Genomic DNA, 25086 nt, shown 5'->3' on the forward strand with positions numbered 1-25086 from the left:
CTTTTTAAGTGCAAAGCGCTTCTGTAAGTCTAAAATCACTTGTGTTTTATCTCAAACTAGCATTTTAAAATACAACCAAGGACTTAAAGAACCTCTCAACCCAAAAGTAACATAAGACTTGTTAAATGACATCACCATTAGTTACAATCCTAAGTGAAATGATCCATTATTAAATAACAGAACCATTAATTACAATTCTAAGAAAAATGATCCATTTTGATAGCAGTTAAACTTTAGAAATGAGGATAGTTAATAATTTGTTGTAACGATTGGCAGGTTCATTTTTAATCGAGCAGTGTTTCAATTTATACATAAGAGGACAGATATACCACAGTTTGAGAAAAATCACTCAATCTCGCAGGAACAAAATTAAATGTACTTCTTGAGTCTTGTTTTCTCCTGAAAAGAAAGGGGTTATTACAATGTGGGGAGAGAAAGAGAGAAATCATTACTGGAACCAATGGTTAACTCTAGACTGCAATAGTTTTTCAACAGCAAAAATATAAGCAGTTTTCTAACAGGGAATCGTAACAGTTTTCTAAAGGGAATAGTAACAAGCAGGAACCAATACAATTGAATTTTGCACCATTATGCTACCAACTGAAGTTTCTTCCTTTTCTTGAATAATCAACAAAATTGGTATACAAACAATATTTGGTCAATTATAGATGGGCAGAAACCAACTAAAAACAAAACATCACTAATACATACAATAACACATTCAATACAAAATTCAATAGACAAAAACGGGGGAACACTGCAGCAGAGGGAAAACACCTTTCAGAATTGCAGACCACCCCAACCTCAATATGGGAAAAATATTGGTTTCCAACCATATCTTTGTTTGATTCTTTGTAGTACTATCAACCCATCTTTGAGACAGCACACTTGATGATTACACACTAAATTTTCATCTCTTCAGTACCATTTGAATGGCATTTTGTTGAGACTGAGTCAAACTCTGCAGTGCAAGCCATGATAAATTACCGAAGTTAAGCAACAATCGTCTATACTACAAGGTGAACTAAATGAAAATTATTACTGTGATAACCTCGCAGATGTGATCTAAGAGCTGTCTGTCAGATTGAGAAAAGCTAACAAAGAAATCAACAAGGTAATTTGCCAGATTTATCTGTCACTTGCAACCATAATTGTAAATTGTTAACAAATACATATGCAAGTTAGAGCATCACATTGAATAAATAAAACAGACTCTGGATCACAGACCTGATTGAGAGGATCAGCAACACTAAAAAGGTTATCCTCATACTGATCATCTCGATCCTTGTAATTGTGAAACAAGTTTAGCCAAATAAAATAAGAATATATCAAAAATCAGTATAAAACTACAATATAAGTGCATAGTACAGAAATTAAGATAGGTGACAACTGCTGTAACTCAACCAAACCTCATTAAATACTTTTGCCATTGCTTCAAGATGTTCATCAGTAGCTTTTCCCGAAGGTGAAGACACCGAATAAAGAAAATCTCTATCATTTTCAATACCATCTGCTTTAACTTCTTCCCAGTCACTATCCTGAACAAATTTTATACATTAGGTAACAACTTTACTAATTAGTGTATAATTAGAGTACACATCAATATGCATTAAATACCACATCATCAGCTTCCAAAACTTGTTCTTGTATTTCAGTTAATGCATCCGCCAACAAAGCGACTATCTGCAAGATATTCAAAAAAGAGAAAACATACTCAGTTTATGATACAATATCAATACATTCAACTTACAAATAATCTCGTTTTACAGCTAACCATAAATTTTAATCAGGATGTTAACACAGTAACATTGTTGCAATTCATCGTAGAAACTGCACTGAGTTTTAAAAAATAATTTTGATACAAGTGCAAGAGAAGTAATATGAAACCATTCCTGTATTTTTACCTAATAATAAGCATTGGAATAGTTGACCTAGGGTGCGTTTGGGTAAGCATCTTAAGGGAAAAGAGAATAAACTTTGGGATAGTTGACCTAATACTATTGAATAAGGATCTGTTTAGATAAATCTGTGCAGAAGCACTTAAAGGAGTTCAATATAGTATGCACTACCATGAGAACTCAAGGTCTGTCTGAAGATCACATGAAGCTCAAAGCATTTTTATTTTCTCTACATGAGAACAAAGGATTGGCTGTACTATTTTCCATCCTGTTCCATTACTGGTTAGGAGGCTTGAAGAGTTTGTTCTTGGAGAAATACTTTCAGCCTCAAAAAGCCACTCCACTTCATAAGAAAATATTTTTCATTTTCTTATGGACTGGTTGTCTGTATCACATATAGGTCAAAGCATTTTCATTTTCTCAACATGGGAGCAGAGGATTGGTTGTACTATTTTCCATCCGGTTCCATTACTGGTTGGGAGAGATTGAAGAGGTTGTTCTTGGAGAAATATTTTCCAGCCTCAAAATGCCACTTCATAAGAAAATAAATTTGTGCCATTAGGCAACTTGATACAGAGACTCTTTGTGAGTACTGGGAGAGGTTTAAAAGATTGTTTGCAAGTTGCCCCCACCATGAAATTAGTAAGCAGTTCCTAATCCAATATTTCTGAGGGATTAACCATTATGGATGGGAGTATGATAGATGCAACAAGTGGTGCTCTTGTGAACAAAACCCCAACTTTGGCAAGGAATTTGATAGACCCTTTATTAATGTGTATTCCCATAGGCCCAAACCAACAAAGACTAAAGAGGCTAGATAGGAATGTGGTAGTGGAAGTTTGTTAGAGGATGGAGAATTGGGAAATAGAAATGGAAGTCTGATTTTGGGCAATTACTACATGAATTGAATTCAGGTTTATATGGTTGCTTCTCTTATGTTTAATTCATGACTGTAGATAGAATTGATATGATGAATCAATTCTAACTAGTTAATTGGAATAAGAATGTTTACAAATAAAGTTAGAAATCAATAATATTTCATAGAACTTTAATTGTACTGTTCTGCTAGTAATTGGAACTCCAAAATCATGTAAAATCCCTCAAACCTGATTCTGAAATTGTGATATTAAAATTAGAATAATGATCAATGTTCCTTGTCAACATGACTTAGGTTAAACCCCAGTTACATGTTTTTCATGAATTTGTTTATGTGTTTAAGCGGAAAAGCATTCATCACTAAGCAATTCATTGTGAAGTACATCCTTAGCCTATGTCAGTGACCTGATCTCTTATCTAAACTCCTTTTCATCCTACTAGATTTTCATTTCTCAGGGATAAAGCTTAAGTTGGTTGATTAACCAGTTGTCTGTCACCCACCTTTATCTTGAGGAGGGTGTTAGAGATAGATATTTCTCTTGAATATTTTCTTTGTTAGTTTGCTTGCACTCCTGTTTGTCAGTTATAACTATTGAACAGTATAACTAGTAGACATCTATAACTGACATCTGCCAGTAATGATCCTCTGACCTATACATAGATCTGTTGTAGCTTGATCATAATTTTTGTTCAGATATTGATCGATAAAACTTTGGTTCAGTATTCTCTGCAGTCAATTCTTAATATAATTTGACGTCAACATAACATGTGCAAACAACTATATATAAAGAAAAAGAATTACCTTGGTAGGAAGTGGCAACATTACCCATTGATTCGGAGCAGATTTAGATTTTGATCTTGTGGTTATTCCCTCGCCAGACTTCATGAAGCAATAAGCTTGGGAAATCAGCAAAAGTACTCCCATCCTCCCGGGTGAAGAAAAAAGAGAGCAAATAGATAAATCATATAACAGTAATACCTTAATTAGATGGCCTTGGACATGTATTTTTCCCAATTCATTGTGCCTACTGGTTAGCAACAAGGCCAGGGCACTTGTGGTTACTTTTATTTGATATGCTCCCTGTATCTCGCCTGCAATCATATATCACATGGAAGAAAATTGATTTTGTTTATGCACATCTCAGCATTCCTTTTTGATCATTCTCATGTTTGACAGAAATAAAAGTTACATAAACATGAGTTTCACCCAAAAAAAAGTAAAGACTATTCACACGCACTAGGAAGGGGGAAGGAGTTAGCATGGTTAGATATTAGAATTTTTAGTCAGTGACAAACAAAATCTTTCAACAATTCATGCAAGATATTAGAATTTTTAGTCAGTTACAGACACATCTTTCAGTTCTATGGACAAACTACATGACAAACTCATAATTTGCAAAATGGAAAATACCAAATAAATCACATTCCTAAATATTTAACAAACAGAATAGTAGAAGGATGATCACCTTGCTGCTTGGTCCATTCTGAAATTACATAAGCAAAGGAATTACTATGTCCTTCCGCAGGAATTGAGATCAGCAAATCAATAAATTGTCCAACATTAGGAACGCTCATGTGTACCTGAATTTTAAGTAATACTTTGGAAAATTATCCATGTGGACAAAGGAAAAGCAACAGACATTAGAATAATTCATTTGACTGTCTCTAGAACTTTTTGCTTTCAACCTCCGAAGTTATTTATAAAAAATAGAGAGATTTGACCGTTAACCATTACCAACAAAAAACTGACAAAAGAATCATTCAAATTCAATCAGAAAAATTGGCTATATTACCAATCTAGCAAAAACAATAAGCAATGAGCTTTGCAGGAGAGCGTTTTCAGCAGACTGCATACGTTTGACAAGTGCTGCAACCAAGTCTCGAATATGTACCGCCATCTGTGATGGTAAATGCAAAATAAGTTGAAGAATGTAACTCCCAACAAAGAGAGACCCAGAGCTTTCCAATTTCGGGTCTAGTAGTCTGTTCCAAAATAAAAGAAATCACATAACAAATCAGAAACAGAAATTAAGATATACACCCACATGCACACATAAGCAGAAAACCTAAAAATGTTCCTACTTGTTACTGTAATGGAGGTTGGAGAGTTCAGATGAACAAGATGTAGTAAAGAGAATATCTTACAATTTAGACTTGGAACCTAACTCGATGCCATAACTTACTTATAAGGTGACTTGCCCAAGATTTATAAGTTCTATTCGTTGAGATATAACACATTTCTGTTATGATATGTCGCGGATTTGGGAGATATGATCTAACTTGAGATAAATGAAAAGACAATGTTATTTTGAGAGCTTAATTTTCCTCTCATAGGTTTTGATATTTATACTGACTGTAACTGTATGAGAAGAGCAAAGAGTAAAAAACAAGTAAAGGCATATCAAGGATCCTAGGTAGAGATATATGTACAGCACAAAACAGCATTTTAATGAAGCCTATTTAAGGCCTATTCTAACCATGCTATTCACATTGCTTTCAATCCTATATTTCATGAGAAAACCAAACATATAGAGATTGATTGTCATTTTGTTCAAGAGAAGTTGTCCAAGGAATTTTTAACGAAACTTGTCAACTCCAATGTTCAACTTCCAAATATTTAAACCAAGTCCTTGCACGTTTCCAACTTGGGGAGTTTTAGACTTGTTTAACTTATTTGAATGGTTGGTTAACTTGTTAAAATAGGTTAACTTATCTTTTTTATTTCCTAGATGTTACCTATGTGTAGGTTGCTCATACCTTTTTTTTTAGTATCTCTAATTTAAGGGTCATCCTTAAAAATATACGAATCAGCTAGATGCAATATCTCTTAAGCATTCTTTCTATTTACACTATCAAATCTAGGAAAGTGGGTTGAATTGGGGACCTATAGGAACATATCACATGATTTTGCTTAATCATTTCCTCTTTTAGCCTATATTGCATCTATATATTTTAATATCCTTTTTACAAAACGAATCAATAAGAAATAAACATTCGTTCAGTCCTGTCCCTTGATTTCAACTATTAAATTCGTGTCTTTAGTCAATGTGCAACTAAACACCACCCTTGAGGCTTCAGTTATGGAAACTCCCAAAGAGGATGTAATAAAGGTAGGTTTCTGGGTAATCTCATCTAAAGCCATTTTCCAAAACACCTCTTTATGCCCAAGGCTATCAGCCTAGAGCATGGCGATGCAAATGGTCCAACAATTGATCTAAGATAAACTTTGATAGCATCTTGGAATTGGGACTTAGGAGACCTAATTCAACCAGAGAAAACTAACTTGTAAGGTGAGAATTAACCAAAGTTTACAAACATTATTTGTAACATCAATCTAGACTAGTCAATGTGAGACTAAACACCTCTCTTGAAGTTGCACCTAATGCAGTCCCCAATGAGGCTGCAATTAAGGTAGGATAGGGTTTACCGCAACTAAATTAAGAAGGTTTGCAACAGAATGGACAATAGCAAAGCAATAGGACAGAACAAAATACTAAATGAGTTACTGAATGGTCTAGAAGAGAGATATTAGTGTCAAAAAGTTGTTTAATTAGATTGTATAATGGAAGAAGTTGGATGAGTAGAGAAGCACATTAATCCCTCCCATCAAGAACAAAGGAAATATACAAAACTGCACAAACACTAGGGTATGAATAAATGATCCACACTATGAAGCCATAGATTCAACTTGAAACTGGACATATGGCCAGTCCGATCAAGCTGTTCCATCAATAAACTAAGACCAGTGATGACATCTCAAAACCAACTAGAAACCATTATAAACTTGATAGAACCAGTAAAATTGACTCACCAACTCTGAACAGTCACCACGCTTTCATATATTTAATATACTAAATCGAGTGATTCAATTCAACTAACGACTTAAAAGTTTAACTATTGACCAGTTGACCAGCAATAGTAGAGCTGATGACCAGTTCAGTTTTAATAATACTAGTGTGAACAGACAATAAGGGCATAGCAGATTTGCCTATTGGTATAGAGATAAATAAGGATCAATTTAACCCTTATCTTTATATCATGATACATGATGTGCTTACTAAAGCATAATCAAGGCTCTAGGTTATGCATGTCTTTCGTTGATGATATAGTTCATTAGCGATTTTCCAGAGGAACAAAATTAGAAGCTAGAAATATGAAAGGTAGCTTTAGAAGTTCAAGTTTTCAATTTGAGCAGAAGATGGAGTATAAGATTGTAAGTATAACAGGAGATAATAATCCTAGTTTAGTGTTCAATCTTGGAAACCATACCTTACCACAAGTCACACAGTTTTACTATCATGGGTCGTTGGTACAAAATGACACTGAAACAAGCGATGATGTAAACCATAGACTTCAGGTTGGGTAAGTCAAATGAAAGAGTGCCTTGGGTTTGTCTTTAAGTATGATCCATAATAGTACATTCGATCCAAGCAGCCAACTCTACCCGGAGGGTGGGAGGCTTAGTTTGTTTGTTTTTATTGTGGTTGAATCTTTCACTCGTTGTTAGCCACATAAATGGTATACACAATCATTTCAAATGATAGGTAACAATAAAATAAACTGAACGTTTTTCATAAAGCTATGTATAAACTCAGGGAACAGGTTGATTTTGCAGAAAATATAGAAACAGAAGTGACTGTCAGATCCATTTCCCATACTGGTTTTCTCCTTTTCCATATTCTAGAGGAAGGTTTAAAAGCAAAAACTTCAAGAAAAAACAAAATGAATAAAAAATTGTTTGAACTATTGTTGAAAGGTGCTTGAAGCAAAATGGTAGCCAATTTACTTAGAAATGTGAAAAAATTGCCAACTACCTTGAAACTATATCAAGTAAACTTCTCATAGTTGATCCAGAATCAGGTCCCCACGCAAGAATGTCTTGTCTTCCCCCAGATATAAATGCAGATAAACATTCCGTAGCATTCTGCTCATATGAAGTCAATGCATATATTTTAATTCTATGCTCCAATCAGAAATAGTTTAAAATATAAATAACAAAATAGGATGTGTATCTATAAAAAACCTGAATTTCACTATGGTCATCACTTTGAAGGATTATTTTGATAACAGCATTAAAAGAGACATCATATATTGCTTTCACTACATCAGCAGGGGCATTCTGCATATAGCTATAACGAACTGAGCTGAGAAAGTCAAAAGATAAAGTGCTCAAAGGTCAAGGATGACATGTTTCTAACTATACTTGCCTTCAGTAACATTGTTACCAAATCTAATGATCCAGCTACCAAGCCTTCAGTTTGCTCTTGGGGCTACAAGAACATTTACATGGTGTGTAAGTAACAGGTATTGTTCTAATATCACTAACCACTGACACTTGGTTAACTTTGAATAGTCATACTTTATTCAAAATTGGTCCAACATATGGCAAAATTCTGGAAACCAAAGGATGTATGCATCCAGGAATGCTTTTGATAGTCTGGAAAAAAGAATAAATATAATAAGATGACAAAAGAAATTATTTATAAGCAAGCATTAAAATAATTGTTTCCAAAGTCCACAGCAATTATGAACCTAGGAATCTATATATAGAGCTTGACAAATGATAGGTTCGGGCTAAATAACATCATAGAGAATAGCACATACATAAAGTACCAACATATATGTGTATTTCTGAGCATATATACAACAGAGCCTCTCAATCCATGTCAAATAACACCCAGCACACAATTAACTTCATACGCGTGTTTACTACTGAAAATTGCAGCATTTCCCTATGTTCAGGCCATCACAATGAAATGAAGGTATAAGATCACATACCACTCCCATTTCAGTTGTCCAACAATTTTTTGTTACTTTTACAATTTAACCCATATTCATCGCAACCAAGAGAGAAATGAGAATGTTATGTTACCAATGTTGGAAGCGGCAATCAAGGTGGAAGACTCAAAGTAAGGAACAAACTCAAATGGAGACATCAGCAAAAATAAAATACAGTTGCAAAACAGGAGAGAACTAAGGATAACTCTTCTTCCCCATTTTTAAACACTAAAACCCATTGGGAGAATTTTGGTTGTAGTTCCTAAACACTAAATTTGAGAGACTAAAAAGATCTCTTCAAACTATTTTGGCTAAAATACCTATTTGGTCCTATTATTTATTATTTTGTTCAATTTGGTCTCTCTATTAATAAAAGATTCAATAGTCCCTCAATTTTAAAAATGCAACAATGTGACCCTCTCAAAGTTCAATAAAATCCCTCAACTTTTAAAAATGCAACAATGTGACTATGAAGTTGTTACCTATTTGGATGCAACAACAAAAAAAATAGCTGTTACATAAGAATAAGAATCTATGAAGTTGAAAGGGAAAAAAATTGCTGGGAAATAATCATAAACTACACTTTTCATATTCATGATAAATAACTTAGTTTTAAGGGAAAAGGTTTTCTATTAAATTTCAAGTGATGTCCCAAACATCCAGTTTATTTAATTAACATATTTTTCATAAAAAATAGCTTATGGGAAGAAAAAAACTTTTTTCAAAAGATGCTCTTAAATAATAATAATAATAATAATATGTTACATAAAGCATAACACAAAATATAATAAATAATAATTGTAAAAAATAGCATAATGTATCCTGAGTTCTGCTATGCTATCCCTCTTTAGTGGTTTTGGGATTGACCACTACAAACCCCTACCTAAGATTAAAACAAAACTGATTTTTTATATAAACTTTGGCCTGTAATTGGTTGGATAGAACATTCCACGTTAAAACCTCTTGTTTTAGAGTCCTACCTCAAGGTAATGTTTGACAACATCAGTCATGACTAATGTAAGATGCTAAGAAAAACAACCAAGTAACTCTGAAGAGAATAATATATACAAAAATAAAACCATTACCTCAAGAATTTCAAGTGCATCAATACTGATAAAAGGATCCGAAACATGTGATGCCCACACATTAAGGATTACAGGAGCAATCATGTTTTCAACTACTGTTGATGATTCACGACCTATTATAAGCAACGATGAGGGAATAAATACATTTGAAATGGAAACGATATAGATTTAAGTAAAAACTTGTTTGAAAAAACTTCTCAGCCCAATGATTAATAAATTATAATACATATTCTGCACAGGCGAATCTAATAAAACAAGAGTACGGCATATGTACCTATTATAAATATGAAAATATAATTAAGCTAGTATCAAGAAATACATTATATACACACACTTGTGTGTTTGTGTGTGTCTGTCAATATCTGAGCAATATACAACCTAACCTGCTTTTACTGCAGCAAGTAATGTATCAAGTACCATGTGCAAGGTTTCCTCAGAGGCCTGGAAATCATATTTTGGTAATTATTACATGCAACAATAGTAGAAGATATATAGTAAAAGATATATAACAAAAAGGATTTATATTGTGGGGTACATGATTAAGAAGATCAGTGAGGGATGAAAATAAACCCAACAACTGCGATTGGACAATTTCATTTGTTGCTTCAGGAAGGAGGCTAGAAAGTGCTCTGCAGGCACCTACTTTTACAGGTGGGGGCCTGTTATATTCAAAGTTAGACGAGTATATTTTAGAAAGATTAAAAACTGAGACAACTGTTCTTACACATCAATTGTAACTGCCTTCATTGCTAAATAGAGATAATGCTCTAGTAAGCCACTGCTTATCTGTAAAATATTAAAGATACAAGTTAAGAGAGAGAGAGGGAGAGAGAAATGAAATCTAAAAAGTTCGGACAGGATCATTCACCAAAGAGGAAAATTTAGCAACTGAAGTAAAAATGCGGGCATATAAAAAAGGACATTCAAGAGGACCTGGCACAAAAGTCAAAAAATAAGATAAAAAATATGTATCACAGACACAGCTGCATTCATTGATTCAGAATGGAAGCTTAAAAGAGGCAAGGGAAGAGTTGAAATCAACCTATTAGAGAGTCGACTGCAAAAATCTTCTCAACCAGGTGCTTCAAGTCGCGTGTATAAACCCCGGTTTCCTGTATCAATAACAAGATATATCATAGTCCACCCAACTTCAAAATGAAAACAAAAGTTACTGAGGCTGGAAATGAAAACTTCTAATTCAACATATCAGAATTCACAACTGAAATAGGATTCCCGAACCTCTGTCTCAAATAGTTGTTCTGAAAGAGATGATAGGGCAAAAAGAGTAGCTTCTCTTATCTGCCAAAAATTAACAGTTTAGACTTCACAACAGAGAAATAAAATGGAAGCAATCAATGCATAAGAAAACTCTTACGAAATAATCAATGCATAAGAAAACTCTTAGGAAATAATCAATGCATAAGAAAAAGGCTGCATTTGTGTATATATGCTCTCAGGCTATACATGTGCAGGTTCTCCTAGTCTGAACATGTCCATTCTTCCTTTTTTTCTAGTACTCATTTTGTTCCTTTACACTACAGTTGAGTGAACTCAAGTAATTCAAGCGAATCCTAATGCTTAGTTTCTGAACATGGTAGAGTGGGTTCAGTCCCACTCTATTGTCTCCAGTTAAGTCGTCACCAGCCACCACTGCTTGTCAATGACAATGGTTCAAAGTGCCAACAGAGTTTATAATTTGAGTGGCTTCCGTGAGCACAACCAAACCCACAAGTCTCAAAAGGCAGAAATCTCTAGATCCAAGAAGAATAGAAATTTTGTATTTACCCTCCACCAGCTTGCATTGCCAGCTGCCTTTCTGGTTTCAGACTCATTGAACCATTGCTTTGTACCATCTATGATGGCCGAAATTCCTTCATCATCAAAAGAATTTACAACCTCTTCCAGGAAAAGCACACCTAACAAAAAGCATTTTCTGATGAAGCATTTGAAAATATGTAAAAAGAAACAAACTCAATTGAAAAAATAACTGAAGAATTGAAATCTGTCAGCAATCATATTTTATTAGACCGTGGTTGACTCTGCATTCCACATGTCTCCTCTCAAGACAACTTTGCACATCTTCTAACAATGGGAATGAATAGCAACAACTCCGAAAGGATTGTTTCAAGGAATGGAAAATGCATATTCACCAGCTTTACAGGCATCAGCAATCATATTTTATTATTCCATATTTAGCATATTATAATGGGTAAATATATAACAAGAATTAACATATTTTAGTTTTAGTACAATAAGAAAAAAGTTACAGTTTTAGTACAACTTCAACTCCGTTAATTTTGTTTGAATTCCGTTAATGTTTTAACATAATTGAACATGTACGTTTGTTTATTAAAGGGAAAACTACCGTTAATGTGCAATTGAAACCTTTCCCCTTTGCCTTTTGCTTTGTAATTTAAAATCTCTAGTGGTTCCTTTAAGATTAATTGCATATTAACATTAATGTTCCTTTTAACAAACACATAGGACAATTATTAAAGACCAAATGCATGTTCATTTGATTGTACTAACCATTTAGTTCAATAAAAAACTAACAGAATTAAAATTGTGCTAAGACTATAATTTTTTTCTTATTGTACTAAAAACAAAATATGTCAATATTTGTTGTACTAGACCAACTATTTATCCTAATATAATTAAAGTTTATAGGAAATATCCCTGAATCATAGGGATCTGATTATATCCCTGAATCATAGCTATCTGATTACAATAAGTGTTGTTATTATATTTCCTAGATTGGTTTAATATATATCTGATGTACTGCTAATATTTGAGAAAATCATACAAAAGCAAGGGTGGCAATTGGATCCATTCAGTTAGCCCATCCACATATATGTCTAGTTCAGTCACACAATTATAACAATAAATTTAATCAAATAGATAGCTAATGTATTATCAAGTTTTAATGTATGGTTAATAAACCAACAAAAATATCTTACAAATAAAAAATGGAGATTGTTAGCGCATGCTAAATGCACTGATGGATTACAAATATCCATCCATAGTGATCCAATCCAAAATCCCTCCAGTCCATCCTTTTGAAAACATGATAGAGTGATATGTTGTTTAGCATTCTTCAAGGATAAAACACATCAAAATTTAAAAGTGTTATTATAAGGACAAGAATTAAAATCATTATCTTAATAAGCACCAAAATAATTAAGATGAAGGAAAGTAACTCAACATAGGAAACTATCAGCCAATGTGAAATAAATTATCAGTCAAAGTTAAATTGGGAAATAAAATCTCAAGAAGTGAAGTATAGAAGGTTTACAGTTGCAATCACTTTAGTATTTGTTGTAACTAACTGTAGTCAGCAAACTCAGCTGTCCGTTAGTTAGATGAATTGTAGTCTACTCAGCTCAGCTTGCTATGCAAATTATTCTGCTAGTTAGTTACACTAAGTTGTAGTCTAGTCAGCGTAGCTTACGGTGCAAGCTACTTAGTTTGTATGAATTCCTGTTTTAGTACTTCAACATTAGTAATGCAAATTCATTTTCAGTTTACGGAAACCTCTCTCTCAGCTTAGTTCTAGTTTCTTCAAGGGAGATACTGACCAGAGATGCGGCAGCTATAAGTGGCATCCTCTTCATCAGCAATGAACTGGTTAGCGTCTGCAGACCATGTATGAACCTAAAAATAGAATGCACAATTCTTGGTAATAAAAATAGTAAAATAATTCAATTGCAGGAAATTATGAGGAAAAAGGAGACAGGTAGATCATCAAAGGCACTTCAATAGATTGTCCTATTTGCACTAATATAAGACACACGGCCAAATACATCTTCTAGACAAAACCACAATGAAAATTGATCGCATATGCTTATTTTATATTTAAATAATATCTTCTAAGATTTTACAAATGTCATATTTTGAATAGAAAAAAAATAAAATCCTTAAAGTAATAGTATGGTTGCTACATGGTTATCAAACTCGCAAGTTGACAAGTAAACTCGTTTTTTCAAGCAAACTAGGTAGACTCACAAACAAACTCGGTGAACTCAGCCAAACTCGCGAGTCTACAACAAAGTTGGTGAGAGTCTAGAGGGATTTTTTTTAAACTTAAATGATGTTGTTTGCTTTGCGAAAATTAGAAAAACCCACTCGATTCGTGCTTCTCCTCCAATGCTATGCATGAGGGTTTCATCTTCATCGTTGATGGTCACTGACTGTCATTTTCCGCATCGTGGTCATCTCTACTTTCCACGCCATCATTCTTGTTGTTCATCGATCTTTGTTGTTGGTTGTGTGACGTCTTGCGGTGTCGTCCGTCCCGCGACATTATTGTTATTGTGTGATGTGATTCCAGTAGTTCACTGCGCCACTATGTGGTGGTGCATCGTCGTCTACGACGATGGTTTGTGTTGTCGTCGTTGTGTTGTCATCCAGTAGGGAATATGAATTTTTTTATTATGACAAAATTAGGGCAAGAAGGGGATTAAATTAGGGTTTTTGAATTCTAGTTTTGATTACAAAAAAAAATATTTTTTAAAAACATGTTTTTGTTAGATATGTCTATGAGTGGATCAAATTCAATTGAGCACAATCCATGTGCATTCTTATCTATTAAAATTAGAAGTAAAGATGGTCCAGCAACTCAAATTGGATGGTAAAAAAATGAAATGTAACTATTGTTCAAAGATTGTGAGTGGATGTATATTTAGATTCAAGCATCATCTTGCTAGTATAAAAAAAAAATTCACATAAAGTAAACTCTTACAAGTTTACAAGTCGAGTTAATGGAGCTCCCACAAGTTTACGTAGATTCTCAAGTTTGATAACCTTAGTTGCTAGGTTGGGACCTGATTAACACAGGTTATAATCATGCAAACAACCTCTCTAACTATCAGGTTATGGCTTCATATATATGATACATTGCAGGTCCACAGTCATGGGAACCTCATCAATTGAGTAAACCTTTTTTCATATTATGGAATCAAGGTATTTGAGTTGGTTATTTTCTTTGAGACTCATAATGTTGATAAAAAACTAATATTTGCCATTCTTACGCAAAACTCAAAATTTCCAACAATGCAAAATCTTGAAAAAAAAATAAACAAAGAATTTCATTAACAAGATATAAATACAAAATTAGAATATGTCACTGACAGAAAACACAAAGCCTCAACCACTTGCAACATCGCAACAAATTTTAAATTCCAAAAAAAATGTAGGAAATGGAATATATTTCAATCACTATGTCACAAATAACTTGAAATTCTGACCTTTATGTTGTAATATAACTTCAATGATATACAAATCATGCTTGAACCTCTAGTGGATAGCTTAAGCTAGAGAAGATTAACTAGTGAATCACTCCATGACATTGGTAAAATGGGTTCATGCGGGTAAAAAGTAGTGACAAAAACTTCCAAAGAAAAATGTAAAAATCCAAAATCCATTGGTGCAACACCAAGCATGATTAGGGATGGCAAATAAAACTGTACACATAAGTATTGTTTGAACCCGTCCCAACACTTACAAGGAAAACCCAGATTGACCAAGCATGGGTATGAGTATAATGAATATAAATTAATGAATGGGGATGGGTATGTATTAGCTCCAACACTGTCCTTGTCTCCATACTTTTTCCCGTTTTAAATTACTAACACACCATTAGTTTATTTAATACTCTATTTTGAAATTTTTACAATTACAATTTACTCATTATTATTTGGCAATGAAGAGAAGAAAAAATAAGTATTCTTTTGGTATTGAATTCTTGATAATTTCATGTTTCCTTTGATTTTACTTTTATTTTTGGTAAAAAATTATTTAATAAACATTTGAACAGGTACAAGCAACGGTACATGTATACCCATTACACAACGGGGATAAGGATAAGATACAAATTTCATACCCATTTGGGTATCAAGGATAGGGATAATTATGGGCTTTTACTTTGGGAGGGGGCAGGGACGAGGACGAGTATAGTCAAACCCACACTCACCTCGCCCGTCGTCATCCCTATGCAGGATGGAATACATGAGAAGACTCCAATACACCATTTCCTTTCCTTCTATCTAACATAAACATGCACATGTGCTGTAAAGTGATATATGAAGCAGTAAGGAATTGGCATTCATTTTATGCCTGATATAACAAAATAAAAATAATAAATGGGTACAGAAAATATCCACCTGCACCCATCTCAAGTAAGCTACAGTTTTTCATTCAAATGAGAAGCACCACATTTAAATAGCATACGAAATTAGAAAGTGAATCTGCAGAAAGCCAATAGATGCTACTAAGCAAAATGAGGGCAAATATGAACAAGTGCAATGAGAATAGTAAAAATGTTATACCTGCTGTTCTGTCATTTGAAGAAAAGCAATAGTATAGTACACCAATTCTCTGATATTAGCCACAACCATCTATAGAAGTGCAAACCACAGATCAAAGCAATGGTATAATAGAACACAATCAGCAATAAAAGATAGCAAGAATAGTCTGAACCAAACCTTTCTCAGTCTTGAATTACCCACAATGGTCAACATGAGTTCAAAGAGCTGTAAATAAAATAAAATAGATGAAAATAATAATTCAAAAGTTAGGCTGATTCTCCCTGCACCATTCAATTCAAATCCGCATCAAACACACTAACGTGAAATGTCCGTTTTGCCCTTAGTGATTTAAAAAATTCTGCCTTCCAGATATCCATATCCGTAAGTCAAATCACAAAGTTCCGGATCTACAAATCCAGAACTAATATGTCACTTCCGAATTTCGCCATCTGGAAGTTTACTTGGACAGCATAAATGACCTTCCGGATGTCAAGATCCAGGAGCAAACATAAATGAGTTCTGAATCTCGATCCTCATCACCATTTACAGCATACTATTCCAGATATGAAAATCCAGAACTCATAACTCACTTCCGAATATAGTCATCCGGAAACTTAAATGAAGTACGAAAATGACCTTCTGGATATCGAAATCTGGGATATATAACAATCACTTCCGGATTTCTACATCCGTAAGCAAAAATTAAGCCAAGAGCAATGTTGGGTTTTAAATTTTGTATTGGGTGCATGTCTTAAATGATATGGTGCATGGAGAAATTGCCCAAAAGTTATTATAAAAAATCACTATGCTTATTGCAAACAAACTAACAGAAAATAAATTTTATACTGATTATTCTGAGGTATACATGTTATGAGCTTCTGTTTACAGGAGCCATATATAGACTATTGAAGTTCATTCAGTTGAGTGGATTATTTATAACAACTTGGCAGTGACAGCTGTATGAAACTACTCTAACAGAATACAACTATAATGATGGTTGTAACTGACTAACAATGCAAACCTCAGCCAGCTGATTACTTAAAAGTCTATAATTATAACTTTTGACATTTTCCATACAATTCAGCAAAAAATATAAAACACTCATAAAAGGTATAAATCAAACAAAGAGGTTCCTTTACGTTTTACGTTAATAAGCTAATGAAGCCACAATATTAAATAATGAAAAAAGGTTTCCATTGCAGTGGCTGCTGTATCCACTTTGGAGTTTGACCAATTTAATAAAGGGTATCCTCCTTGCCAAATAACAAGCTAAAGGAGACCATCCAAAGTCAGTAAGTTAACTCTGACATTGAAATATGTCAAACAGAATAATATCATTTTATGCAATATAAAATTATCCACATGAAAAACTGGGCTGCTATCATCACCTGGATAACAAATGAATCAAGGCTTTTCTCTGACCCATCAGAATCGTATCTTCCATCATATGAATCTTCAGTTGCTTCAATAGATGCTTTCTCATAAACTCTCAAAGAAGAGACAAATGTATTCCACAGAGGTCCTAATATAACTACAGTGGAAAGCCTTTTGTAAACAAATAAATCAAAGAACTAAACAAAAGCCTAGAAGCTCAACTTGGGGAGAAGAAAACATACCCTCAAATTCACTTTTAAAGAGACCTGAAAAATTCTGAATGAACTGATTCAAGCACTTCATAACCTTGACAAAGAAAAATGCAACATCATGTTACTACATGGGAAAGATATACATGTACGTGTGCTTGTATAGTATACATGACACATGAATATAACTATATATAAACACACATAGATAGACTAACCTCCATTTTGATACTCCAATCATCAGGATTTTCAGATTGAACTGGAATTGCTAGAATAGAAGAGAATTGGTCCATCCATGGTTTAAGCAAAGGAGCTATCAAAGAACTTGTTTCTGCCTAAACAGAATATCTTGATCTGTTAATAGTTTAAAAGAAAACACACTAACCTAACAATCCACTCGAACAGTTTGTAGTCACTTAGTGACAAATACCTTGTAGACACCACTCATTGTCCCCAGCATAGATGTACAGGAATAGATTATTGAAAGGGCCTTTGATCGAATGTATGGGTCATATATCTGAATGGCAATAAGACAATAGGAAATATGTTCTAGGTGAGACAAAAGAGACTCAGTTCACCATATATAAACAAAAAAGTGGTAAATTTCCATTATTTTCTTCATTTTTTCATTGAAGAATTTAGAGATTTTAGAAAAGTATTTAAATGAATTATCAAAAAAGTTACAGTATTTCAATTTTACTTCAAAAACATGCACTAACAAAATGGAAAAATCTCTTTACAATGAAAATCGACAACTAATATGCAAAATGCAGGTAGACAGAAAGGACTTGTGAATTCCTATAATATGCTCTCTTCCTTTCTGAAGTTGAAAGTTAAGACTACGCCATAATAGAGATAATGTAGGGGTAAAGAAATAATGTAAATTTTTGATAATGAATAAATCCTCTCCAGACTTTTTGTGTAGCTAATTTAGTTCAGAAAGATATACAAAATACAACCTGAGGAGATGATACAATTGTCAGCAAACTCGGGAACAGAGCAGGTATTAATGTTGGAACCATTTTATCGTCCAAGTCCGCAGAGAGAAGAACCAAGCATCTCATAGCTCCATGCCCTAGAATAAAATTATTAAAGATAAACAAAATAATAAATCTCATTAACATATTGAAATTCCATAAACATTACAAACCCCAAAACGGTGCAATTATTGATAATAAGATTATTTCCAGAAAACCTAATAGAGAATGTAAATGAATCAACTAGTAGCCAGCATGAAAGGAAAACATCAAGCAATCCATTTACAATTCAGGGATATAAAACTGATCATACCATACCATAAATGTTTGGTCTCTACTCTATAAAATGGAGCGCTTGGTACAGTGAAGGCTTTTTCTCAATCATTCACACATAGAAAATCCCAAAAATCACCAACTCAAACAAAAATGCTTACCTCCATTCAAGTTGGCTTGGTTATTGATCAAATTTAGGAGAAATGGTAACAAATCTGGCCATAACTCTGGCCAGTCATGCACTGCAATAGATGCAACAGCCATACCAATGGCCGTGCAAATTTTCCTATGAGGGTCATCCAATGTCAATAGAAGCATTCTTCGGATGACTTCCTGAAAATGTAACAAACTTTAGTTAGCATCAAAAAGGTGACTTTAGTAATCAGTTTAATTCAATGGCCTTTTACAAAAGGAAAAACAATTAAGATTGACACGGAACTACAAAAGACTAATCAGTAGTGTAAACCTATCATTTAATATTCCAGAAATTAAGATTCAGAAAACTAATATTATTTTCCATATATGAGATCCACGAGCAAGACTTTGAACCCATTGTAATTAAGTCAAAAGGCATAGAAACCTTATCCAATAAAAGAGAAATCCATCAGACCTAAAGCTCAATGGAGAGAAGATAAAGCAGCACACGGACAGCTTTGACAACAGATGTTTTTATGATAGTTTTTAGAGCTTATTTATACTACTCTTTCTTACTAATCAGACAAAAAACAATAGAAATTGGTTTCTGCTGCTTTTCATATTTAAAAAAAAAATTGTCCAATTATCTTAATCTTTTACTTTCTTATTTAAAAAGATATTTTCTATATATAAAAGCCAATGAACAATTCATCCAGTAAAATGCCAAGACAGCAGCAGTCTAGACCCCTGGAAGAAGGTTAATACCAAATAAATTGGTATTATCATATACTAGAAACACTCTTCTGCAAATAATTAAATGCAAGGAAATATATGGCATTGATAACAGCAACTGACGAAACTAAATTAGTCCAATTTCAGCACCATATTATACGTTGTGATTTCAGGGCATCCAATGACTGGCTAAATTAGTATATATATATATAAACCAAAGGTGAGGTACCTAAACCACAAATCACAATCAAATACAAGTTAGGATTCCAGCCAGCAAGATCACAGTGAAATATTATATAGTGGCCCATAGTAATCAATAGCAAACAGAGCAACAACCCTCCAAAACCACTATAGCAGGATAGCAGCAGCAGAATGGTCATTTTGGCAATTGGGTTCACTCCTTTGGGTTCGTCATTCTGATTGGCAACTCAGTTTGCTTCCTCTGGATTGCTCATTCTCCTCTACGAAGAGGTAAAGCTCTTTGTGGGTTCTTCGAGGGAAGACACCAAGGAGATTTAGCATTAATAAGTCATGAACCAGTGAGTACAAGGAAGAGTAAAGATCAAAAGTAGAGCCCTTGGTACAACTCATAGGTATAGCATATAACAGTTTTCCAATACAACTACTTCCTACCTATATTTAATACCTACTCTAACACTTCCCCTCAAGCTGGAGCATACACTTGTATATACCAAGCTTGGAACAAATAAATTCAATTTTAGGTCCCCTAAAGGATTTTGTTAACACATCTGCAAGTTGATCATTGGATCCAAAAAACTCAGTACAAATTTCCTTAGACAACAACTTTTCCCGAACAAAGTCGCAGTCAATTTCTATGTGTTTAGTCCTCTCATGGAACACTGGATAGAGACAGTGTCTTGGTTATCACAATACATCTTAATTCACTGAATCTCATAGGAATTCAATTCTTGAAGGAATTGTTTCACCCATACAAAATCACAAGTAAGAGACGTCATTGCCCTATATTCTGCTTCAGCTATTAATTGTGCAACTACATTATGTTTCTTACTTTTCCAAGAAATAAAATTTCCTCTAAAGAAAACACAATATACTATAGTAGAGGGTCTATCCTACCCATCGGCATCACAATACCCAGATTTGAGTATTCCCTTTATCTTCATATAGCAAACCTTGTAGTAGGCTTTTTTTTAGATATCTTAGAATACAGATAAAGCATTCCAATGGTCAATACAAGGAGCCTGCATGAACTAACTAACAACACCAACTACAAAAAATAGATCAAGTCAAGTAGTGGTAAGATAAATAAGTTTTCCAACCAATTTTCTATATCTTACAATATCAAAAAAATATTCACCTTGTACTATCATTAATTTCTGATTTGGGTCCATATGACTATCTACTGGTCTACAATCTATCATATCTGTCTCTTTTACGATATCTAAAGCATATTTCCTTTGAGAGATTACAAAACCATTTGTTTGAGCTACTTCAATGGGGACTTGGTTGGTTTGGTTCTATTCTTTTGTTTTTGATCATGCAAGTTGGACTTGGTTTGGTTCTATTCATTCTTTTCCAGTCCCAAAGTTGGACTTGGTTTCATTCCATTTTACTTCAAAAATTTATCTCTTAAAACTTGTGTTTATACCTGTACCATGTTCAGTTCCTGAAAATTTAAAATGTGTGGAAGGTGGGATGGTGATGAAGATGATTATAGTGGTAGTGGAGATGATGTCATTAGAGGATTAAAAATAAACTTTTTCTTAGTTATTTAATTTTTATCCCTTTTAGCAACTTATGTTTTGTAATTGAACTTATTTATTGGTGTAGTTTGAACTTATAAAGTAGTTATGCACCACTAAACTTAAAATTTAGTATTGTGGAATTATAGTTTGATTACTTTGCTTAATCATGGTGTTTAACTATTGAATTGGTATTGTTATTTATGAGTTTAACATATGAAGTAGACTCTGACGAATCTACAAGTTGAGTCCCACGAGTTTTTGTAGACTCAAATTTGATAACCTTGGGTACAGCAGGAAGCTAGTTACAGTTGGTTATAACTGCCAGTTTGTTTTCTTATCCTTGTGTTGTTATAAATAGTTGAGTCTTACTATAGAAATGTAAGTCTTTGTGCTCTTTCAATATAATGAAAGCAATTTTTTCTTCTACTCTTTTTTCTAATACAACCTGGGCCCTAAATGGTACCACAACTACTAGGACGGGAAGGCGCTATGTTCCTTAGGAGCAGCAAGGTCTGCAATGCTACCCCATGATTACGTGCAATTGACTACTATGTAGCTCTAGCACAATGGTAAATTGTACCTTGACCAATTTAGTCATGTGTTTGAATCACGAATCAGCCTATTTGCAACATGCAAGTGTAATATTGCATAACCATTTCATAGTGAGAAGCCATCTGGCATGGCACCGGTGTACAACAAATAATATTTTATTAAAACAATGAAAAATTGTCTGAGTTAGACTTTTCAATATACAATAAACAAAGAAAGTACGGATTGTAGAAAATATAAAGGAAAATGCAGAGTAGCTATGAAATGCTATCTCTTGCTCAACCCAATCCAAGCTTTCTAGTCTCTAACTCATAACAACCTCCAACTTTGCGCACCTCCTTCTAGACCTCACTCACACGTCCACATGGCATAACAGCCTCTCCTTCTGTTTCTTCTTCACAAATCCCTCTTTTACCTTTTCTGGAATACACCTTTCATATTTCAAGACCATGGCATAACTACCACACTACTGGGTCCATTATATTGGGTTCAAAGGTGTCTTCAGTTTCTGTATATTTAACTCTTAACTAAAACAGCTCAGAAGCACTTATCAATAATATTCAATAGAAACAAAAGCATATTTACCTTTTCATCACTAGAGACAACAGGAGGTTCAAAAGTGTCGTCATCCTCCTGCCAATGCTTTTTAACAAACTGCTTAAGAAGGACAGCAGCTAAGTACGAGAAGGTTAAGTTATCCAAGTTCCCAATAAATGGAAGAAAGAAAATAAATAATTTCCTGGCACAAACATTGGAATTATAATCCTAGTATAATTTTTCAGATGTGAATGGAAAAAAGGAACACATAAGAAAGCATAAAACATGTTTTATCCAAAAGGAAAAAAGGGGGCATTTAGTAAGAGAAAACTTTTTTCCTATTTTTACTTTTACTAACAAAAAATGTCATCATCTTCACTTTGTCTCCTGTTTTCAAAAGTTCGATTACAAAACATGAAGATGATAAAACGTTGTTGTCACTATTTCATATACAAATATTTTACATCAGGAAACAGATAGAAAACAGAAAACATTTCCTTTAACCAAATGACCCAAAAAATATCTAAAGGATGGAAAAAACACAGCGCAAGTGTCCTTGTCAGATTACTCAAAAGATTAGATGATTTGATGACAAGGAAAAATTCAACTCTAGCATTATTGCATATAACAGCAAATGTCACAAAATCTTTATTTCTTTAAGAAAAACAATGAAAGATAGCAGGAAATATTTTGGTTCTCAATAAAAATTCAGAATATGTGATCATTATGAAATAGGATATCTGACGCAGTCCCACCGTGACCTCCTTGTTTGCAGAAACTTTTGATAATGCACTGCCAAAACCTTCAGGGCAATTCAACATTCAAAAATAACATAAAAAATCATGATTGAGCGGTATTGAGAAATTTAGTCAAATGAAAACAGTAGTGAATGAGCACTCCAAGTTATGTTCTTCATCTCCATAGCCAAGCTAAAGGAATATACACATTACAGAAGAAGATAAAGCCAAACAGCAAACATGCTTCACTAAAATAAATGAAGCATATAAGCCCCATTCAAGTATGAAAATACAACTTCCAATTACAAATGACAACTTTCAAGCCAACACAAGACTGAGGCATAACATCATTGTCACATATTCACGCTCAGCAAGCTGCCACTCCACTGAACATCCTCATTTCCTAGTTACATGCTATTGCACATGCCCCCACCTCCTAAATACCATAAACCACTCCCCCTCTCGTCTTTTTAGTCACACAATAAAAACAAAAAAACAACAGCATTATCGAACAAACTCAATTTTCCAAACCCATTACCCCCTCAAGTCCTCAACTGCAAAACACTCACTCCCACGCTACCACCACACCACATAAACAGCAAGCATAACGTCTAACAAACCAGCCAAAACAAGCGTTAATTTGGCTCGGCCACCACAATCGCTCGTCTTCGAGAAGAAAAGAAAACAAAAACAGTCCAAGCCAGACACTCTACAAGGTTTTAACATCACAGAGCAAAATCCACATTCAATTAGGTTTCCGGCGATGAAAATTGAAATGATAAACAAAACCTGGTTGGCGAGAGGCCTGATCGAGGGAAGCTTCGGCGAAACAGCGAACCTCTGGATTGGGATCGAGTGTGGCAGACAAGCAATTGAGTAGCCATTGCTGATCTTGATCCATTAACGTAAAACCCTAAACCACGATGGAACGGCGACGTTAGAGGTTTGTCGCTGCTTGGCACTTCAATGGAGCTGCTTTTTCCCGCTCAGCTGAAGAAGAAGGATATATATAGAAAGAGATGGGAGAGAAGAGTATTGAGCAGTGGCAGAAATGAAATTTTGTTCACGTGTATATATTTTAATAAATGGAATTAATATAAAATATTAAATTTTTATATATGAAAGTGGCAGAAATTAAATTTTTTTAATTGTTGCTTTGTGAATATGCTATTCTTTCATTTCATTTATTGCTAACATTTTAATTAATTTAAACAAAGGAATTTCATTTCATTTTGAGTTAAATGTTTTGTATATTAATAATTATTTTCTGGTATATATTATTTTAATAAATTAAAACAATATAAGATATTAAATTCCAAATAATAAACTATTTTAAGATTCAGTAATAATGTATTATAAAACATTTTTCCACTATTTTATCACATAAAAATGTTAATATATCATGTTAAAGTCAAGATACACAAATCTCCTCCCTTGGAACATTATTAAAAAAAAAACATGAAAATAATCATATAGAATATCATATGCTAGAGAAAAGACAACATTTATACAAACAAATTTGGAAAAATAGGTTATGTCATGAAGAAAAGTTGTGGTACCAAAATAAATCATTCTATGAAATAATCGATTAATATTTACTTCTGGTAAAAACATTACAAAATGAATAAATATGTGCATTTAATCATTATTTGACTGTTTAATTCATTATATCATCAAACTAATAGATTTTTCTTATTTTAACATATTATTAAAATATAAAGTATATGAAAAAATAACATTAAAATTGAGAATCATACAAACACAAATGTTCCTATCACTCCAATATCATCTGGACTCATCTCTTACTTTCTCTTTAGTTATCCAACCTCAAGTGGTGATGGAAGTTTTGGAGTTGTAGGAACATTTCCTCTCTTCATAGCAACATTTGATTATTTATTTT

The 25086-nt window shown here is 33.5% G+C and overlaps 1 protein-coding gene across 1 annotated transcript; it reads right to left on the bottom strand.

Annotated features, from left to right (window-relative positions):
* Positions 1-578: 578 nt before the first annotated feature.
* LOC137806301 (uncharacterized) lies at positions 579-24239 on the bottom strand. Its single transcript, XM_068606333.1, has 33 exons — positions 23976-24239; positions 23190-23251; positions 22498-22590; positions 18934-19105; positions 18482-18597; positions 17953-18039; positions 17741-17857; positions 17556-17619; positions 17328-17470; positions 16117-16164; positions 15961-16029; positions 13213-13288; positions 11423-11553; positions 10877-10936; positions 10680-10749; positions 10506-10570; positions 10362-10423; positions 10173-10296; positions 10021-10078; positions 9638-9750; positions 8134-8211; positions 7982-8044; positions 7798-7893; positions 7589-7698; positions 4568-4757; positions 4241-4355; positions 3754-3866; positions 3577-3654; positions 1618-1683; positions 1410-1538; positions 1228-1284; positions 1052-1132; positions 579-961 (listed from the first exon to the last, which is right to left on the bottom strand). Exons 1-33 carry the CDS (start codon positions 24085-24087, stop codon positions 911-913), a joined length of 3069 nt encoding a protein of 1022 aa, XP_068462434.1. The 5' UTR covers positions 24088-24239; the 3' UTR covers positions 579-910.
* Positions 24240-25086: the final 847 nt, after the last annotated feature.

Source organism: Phaseolus vulgaris, chromosome 3 (assembly GCF_000499845.2).
Source record: "Phaseolus vulgaris cultivar G19833 chromosome 3, P. vulgaris v2.0, whole genome shotgun sequence".
Lineage (NCBI taxonomy): Eukaryota > Viridiplantae > Streptophyta > Magnoliopsida > Fabales > Fabaceae > Phaseolus > Phaseolus vulgaris.